General features: G+C 47.8%; 1 protein-coding gene across 1 annotated transcript; it reads right to left on the reverse strand.

Moving 5' to 3' along the window:
• Positions 1 to 1,073: 1,073 nt before the first annotated feature.
• Positions 1,074 to 4,208, reverse strand: LOC139748191 (uncharacterized). The gene is made up of 2 exons (XM_071660998.1): positions 3,918 to 4,208; positions 1,074 to 3,874 (listed from the first exon to the last, which is right to left on the reverse strand). The coding sequence occupies exon 2, from the start codon at positions 2,554 to 2,556 to the stop codon at positions 1,285 to 1,287; it is 1,272 nt and encodes a 423-aa protein (XP_071517099.1). The 5' UTR covers positions 2,557 to 3,874; positions 3,918 to 4,208; the 3' UTR covers positions 1,074 to 1,284.
• Between the last annotated feature and the right edge of the window lie 2,363 nt (positions 4,209 to 6,571).

Raw genomic sequence — 6,571 nt, forward strand, 5'->3', positions numbered from 1 at the left:
AAGGAGGAGGAAACAGCTTGGAGGAGCAGCAGAAGACAACCTGGAGCAGAAAGAAACAGCTTGGACGTGCAAGAAAAGACAACCTGGAGGAGCTGCAAACAACCTACAGGTGCAGCAGAAGGCAACCTAAAGATATAGCACATGATAATCTGAAGGGACAGCAGAGGACAACCTGAAGGTACATCAGCAAAAAAACCTGGAGGAGGAGGACACAGCTTGGAGGTGTAGCAGAGGACAACCTGGAGGTGCAGCAAAAGACAACCTGGAGTTGCAGCAAAAGACCAACTGGAGGTATAGCAGAACAACCTGCAAATCCAGTGGAAGACAACCTGGCGGTGCAGCAGAAGGTAACCTGAAGATGGAGCAGAAGAAAACCTGGAAGTACAGCAAAAGACAAACTGGAGGTGCCGCAGAAGACAAACCGGAGGTGCAGCAAAAGAAAACATGGAGGTTCGGCAGAAGACAACCTGGAGGTACAGCAGAGGACAACCTGGAGTTCTAGTATAAGACAACCTGCAGGTACTGCAAAATACAATCTGGAGGTGCAGTAGAAGACAACCTGGAGGTGCAGCAGAAGCAAACCTGGAAGTGCAGCAGAAGACAACCTGAAGGTGCAGCAGAAGAAAACCTGAAGGTGGAGCACGGGACAACATGAAGGTACAGAAGAAGACAACCTGGAGGTAAAGCAGAAGACAACCTGGAGGTGCAACAGAAGAGAACCTGGAGGTATACCAGAATACAACCTGCAAGTGCAGCAGAACACAACCTGGAAATGCAGCAGAGGCAAACTTGGAGGTACAGCAGAAGACAACCTGGAGGTACAGCAGAGGTCAAATTTGAGGTACAGCAGATGACAACCTGGAGGTACAGTAGAAGACAACCTGGAGGTACAGCAGACGAAAAATGGAGGTGAAGGACAAAAAAAACCTAAAGGTGAAGCAAATAGCTTGAAAGTATAGCAGAAGACAATTTGGAGGTACAGCAGAAGACAACCTGGAGTGAAGCAAACAGCTTCAAGTGACAGCAGAAGACAACATGCAGTTACAGCAGAAGAGAACCTAGGAGTGAAGCAAACAGCTTAAAGGTGCAGCAGAAGACAACATGGAGGTACAGAAGAAGACAACCTGGAGGTAGAGCAGAAGAAAAGCTGGAGGTACAGCAGCAAAAACCTGGAGGATGAGGAAACAGCTTGGAGGTGCAGCAGAAGACAACCTGGAGGTGCAGCAAACAACCTACATGTGGTGCAGAGGGCAACCTAAAGGTATAGCAGAAGTCAATCTGAAGTTACAGCAGAGGAAAACCAGAAGGTACATCAGCAGAAAACCTGGAGGAGAAGGAAGAAATAGCTTGGAGGTGCAGCAAAAGCCAACCTGCAGATACAGCAGAAGACAACCTGAGGAGAAACAAGGAGCTTGAAGTTACAGCTGAAGACAACCTGGAGGTATAGCACAAGACAATTTGAAGGTATAGCACAAGACAACTTGGAGGTGCAGCAGAAGACAACCTGAAGATGGAGCAGAAGTCAACGTAAACATATGCAGAAGACAAAGTGGAGGTGCAGCAAAAGAAAACCTGGAGGTACAGCAGAATACAATACGTAAATGCAGGAGAAGACAACCTGAAGGTGGAGCAGAGGACAACTTGAAGGTACAGAAAAAGACAACCTGGAGGTAAAGCAGAAGACAACCTGGAGGTAGAGCAGAAGAAAACCTGGAGGTTCAGCAGAGGGCAACCTGGAGGTACAACAGAGGACAACCTGGAGGTCCAGTATAAGACAACCTGGAGGTCCAGTATCAGACAACCTGGAGGTACAGCAGAAGACAGCAAGGAAGTACAGCAAAATACAATCAGGAGGTGCAGAAGAAGACAACCTGGAGGTGCTGCAGAAGAAAACCTGGAGGTGCAGCAGAATACAACCTGTAAGTGCAGCAGAAGACAACCTGAAGGTGGAGCAAAGAATAACCTGGACTTACAGAAGAAGACAACCTGGAGCTGCAGCAGAAGACAACCTGGAGGTACAGCAGAAGATAACCTGGAGGTACAGCAGAATACAGCCTGGAAGTGCAGCAGAAGACAACCTCGAGGTATAGTAGAGGACAACTTGGAAGTACAGCTGATGATAACCTGAAGGTACAGCAAAGGACAACCTGAAGTTCCAGTAAAAGCAAGAAAAATGTGTAGGTACATCAGAATACAACCTGGAGGAGCAGCAGAAGACACACTTGAGGTACAGCGGAGGACAACCTGGAGGTACAGCAGAATACAACGTCGAGATACAGCAGAATACAACCTGGAGGTGCAGCAGAAGACAGCCTGAAGGTGGAGCAGAAGACAACCTTGAGGTATAGCAGAAGACATGCTGGAGGTGCAGGAGAAGACAACCTGAAGGAGGTGCAGCAGAAGACAACCTGAAGATGGAGCAGAAGGCAACCTAAAGATATAGCAAAAGACAACCTGAAGGTACAGCAGAAGACAACCTGGAGGTACAGCACAAGGCAACCTGAATGTGCAGCAGAAGACAACCTGGAGGTGCAGCAGAAGATAACCTGCAAACATAGCAGAATACAAGGTGGAGGTATAGCAGAAGATAACCTGAAGGTAGAGCAAAGGACAACATGGAGGTATAGCAGAAGACAACCTGGAGATGCAGGAGAAGACAACCTGAAGACGGAGCAGAAGACAACTTAAAGTTATACCAAAAGACAACCTGAAGGTACAGCAAACGACAACCTGGAGGTAAAGCAGAAGGCAACCAAGGTACAGCAGTAGAAAACCTGGAGGAGGAGGAAACAGCTTGGAGGTGCAGCAGAAGTCAACCTGAAGGAGGAGGAAACAGCTTGGAGGTGCAGCAGAAGACAACCTGGAGGAGAAGGAAACAGCTTGGGCGTGCAACAGAAGACAACTTGGAGGTACTGCAAACAACCTACAGGTGTGGCAGAAGGCAGCCTAAAGGTATAGCAGATGATAATCTGAAGGTAGAGCAGAGGACAACCTGAAGGTACACCAGCAGAATACCTGGAGGAGGAGAAAACAGCTTGGAGGTGCAGCAGAAGACAACCTGGAGGTCCAGTAGAAGACAACCTGGCGGTGCAGCAGAAGATAACCTGAAGATGGAGCAGAAGAAAATCTGGATGTATAACACAAGACAACCTAGAAGTACAGCAGAAGACAAACTGGAGGTGCAGCAGAAGAAAACATAGAGTTCAGCAGAGGACAACCTGGAGGACCAGTATAAAACAACCTGGAGGTGCAGTAGAAGACAACCCGGAGGTGTAGCAGAAGAAAACATGGAGGTTCAGAAGAAGACAACCAGAAGGTGCAGGAGAAGACAGCCTGGAGGTGCAGCAGAAGAAAACCTGGAGGTAAAGCAGAATACCTGTAAGTGCAGCAGAATACAATTTGAAGGTGGAGGAGAAGAATCCTAGGGGTACAGCAGAATACAACCTGTAAGTGCAGTGGAAGAAAACCTGAAGGTGGAGCAGGGGACAACTTGAAGGTACAGAAGAAGACAACCAGGAGGTAAAGCAGAAGACAACCTGGAGGTACAGCAGAAGACAACCTGGAGGTACAGCAGAATACAACCTGTAAGTGCAGCAGTACACAACTTGGAGGTACAGCAGAGGCCAAGTTGGAGGTACAGCAGAAGACAACCTGGAGGTACAGCAGAGGTCAAATTTGAGGTACAGCAGATGACAATCTGGAGGTACAGCAGACGAAAACTGAACGTGATGCAAAAGAATACCTCGAGGTGAAGCAAATAGCTTGAAAGTATAGCAGAAGATAATTTGGAGGTACAGCAGAAGACAACCTGGGGGTGAAGCAAACAGCTTGATGTTAGAGCAGAAGAAAACATGCAGTTACAGCAGAAGACAACCTAGGAGTGAAGCAAACAGCTTGAAGTTGCAGCAGAAGACAACCTTGAGGTATAACAGAAGACAACCTGGAGGTACAGCAATAGTAAATCTGGAGGAGGAGGAAACAGCTTGGAAGTGCGGCAGAAGACAACCTGGAGGTGCAGAAAAACACCTACAGGTGCGGCAGAAGGCAAGCTAAAGGTATAGCAGGAGACAATCTGAAGGTACAGCAGAGGACAACCTGAAGGTACTGCAGCAGAAAACCTAGAGGAGGAGGAAACAGCTTGGAGGTACAGTAAAAGACAACCTGGAGATACAGCAGAAGACGACCTGGGGGTGAAGCAAACAGCATGAAGTTACAGCAGAAGCAACCTGGAGGTATAGCAGAAACAACCTGAGGTATAGCAGAGACAACCTGGAGGTATAGCAACATGACAACTTGGAGGTGCAGCAGAAGACAACCTGAAGATGGAGCAGAAGACAACCTGAAGGTATAGCACAAGACAACCTGGAGGTGCAGCAGAAGAAACCTGGAGGTACAGCAGAATGCACTGTAAGTGAGCAGAGATAACGAAGTGGAGCAGAGACAACTTGAAGGTACAGAAGAAGAAAACCCGGACGTAAAGCAGAAGACAACTGGAGATACAGCAGAAGATAACCTGGAGGTACAGCAGAAGACAACCTGAAGGTGGAGCAGAGGAAAACTTGGAAGTAGAGCAGATGACAACCTGGAGGTACAGCAGAGGACACCTGGAGGTACAGTAGAAGAAACCCTGGAGGTACAGCAGAATACAACCAGGAGGTGCAGCAGAAGACAACCTGGAGGTACAGCTGAGGACAACCTTGAGGTACAGCAGAATACAACCAGGAGGTGCAGGTTAAGAAAACCTGAAAGTGCAGCAGAAGACAACCTGAAGAGGAGCAGAAAACAACCTACAGGTGCGGCAGAAGGCAACTTAAAGGTATAACAGACAACCTGGAGGTAAATCATAGGACAACCTGAAGGTACAGCAGCAGAATACCTGGAGGAGGAGGAAACAGGTTTGAGGTGCACCAAACAACAACCTGGAGGTACAGCAGAAGACAACCTGAAGGTGAAACAAACAGCTTGAAGTTACAGCAGAAGACAAGCTGGAAATATAGCAGAAGACTACCTGGAGGTGCAGCAGAAGACAACCTGAAGATGGAGAAGAAGACAACCATGGAGGTATAGCAGAACAACCTGGAGGGCCAGTAGAAGGCAACCTGGCGGTGTAGCAGAAGATAAACCTGAAAATGAAGCAGAAGGAAACCTGGAGGTGTAACAGAAGACAAGCTGGAGGTGCAGCAGAAGACAAACTGGAGATACAGCAGAAGAAACCTAAAGGTGCAGCAGAAGACAACCTGGAGGAACAGCAGAGAACAACCTGGAGATCAAGTATAAGACAACCTGGAGGTACAGCAGAAGTCAACCTGGAGGTACAGCAAAATACAATCTGGAGTTGAAGAAGAAGACAATCTGGAGGTGCAGCAGAATACATTGAGGTACAGCAGATTGCAACCTGAAAGTGCAGCAGAAGACAACCTGAATGTGGAGCAGAGAAAACCTGGAAGTAAGAAGAAGACAACCTGGAGTTCCAGCAGAAGACAGCCTGGAGGTACAGCAAAAAACAACCTGGAGGTATAGCAAAATACAACCTGTAAGTGTAGCAGAAGACAACCTGGAGGTGTAGCAGAGGACATTTTGGAAGTACACAGATGGCAACCTGAAAGTACAGCAGAGGACAACCTGGAGGTACAGTCAAAAATTTGGAGCACAGCGGAATACAACCTGGAGGTGCAGCAGAAAACAACCTCGAGGTACATCGGAGGACAACCTGGAGGTACAACAAAATACATCCTAGAACTACAGCAGATGACAACCTGGAGGTACAGATGAGAACAACTTGAAGGTTCATTAGACGAAAACCTGGAGGTAGAGCAGAATACAGCCTGGACGTGACGCAGAAGACAACCTGTAGGTACAGCGGAGGACAACCTTGAGGTACAGAAGAATAAAACGTGGAGATACAGCAGAATACAACATGTAGGTACAGCAAAGACTGCTGAAGGTAGAGCAGAGGGCAATCTGGAGGGATAGCAAAAGACAAATTGGAGGTGCAGGAGAAGACAACCTGGAGGTACAGCAGAAGACAACATGGAGGTACAACAAAATACAATCAGGAGGTGCCGAAGAAGACAACCTGGAGGTGCAGTAGAAGACAACCTGAAAAGTGCAGCAGAAGACAACCTGAAAAGTGCAGCAGAAGACAACCTGAAGGTGGAGCAGAGGACAACATGGACTACAGAAGAGACAACCTGGAAGGACTGAGCAGAGAGACAACCTGGAGGTACAGCAGAAGATGACCTGGAGGTACAGCAGAATACAACCTGAAAGTGCATCAGAAGACAACCTGGAGGTATAGCAGAGGACAACTTGGAAGTACAGCTGATGATAACCTGAAGGTACAGCAGAGGACAACTTGAAGGTCCAGTAAAAGAAAAAAAACACGTGGAGGCACATTAGAATACAGCTGAAGGTGCAGAAGACAACCTTGAAGTACAGCGGAGGAAAACCTGGAGGTACAGCAAAATACAACGTGAAGATACAGCAGAATACAACCTGGAGGTGCAGCAGAAGACAGCCTGAAGGTGGAGCAGAGGACAACCTGGAGGTATAGCAGAAGACAACCTGGACG

The sequence above is a fragment of the Panulirus ornatus genome, chromosome 73 (genome assembly GCF_036320965.1).
Source record: "Panulirus ornatus isolate Po-2019 chromosome 73, ASM3632096v1, whole genome shotgun sequence".
Taxonomy (NCBI): Eukaryota; Metazoa; Arthropoda; class Malacostraca; order Decapoda; family Palinuridae; genus Panulirus; species Panulirus ornatus.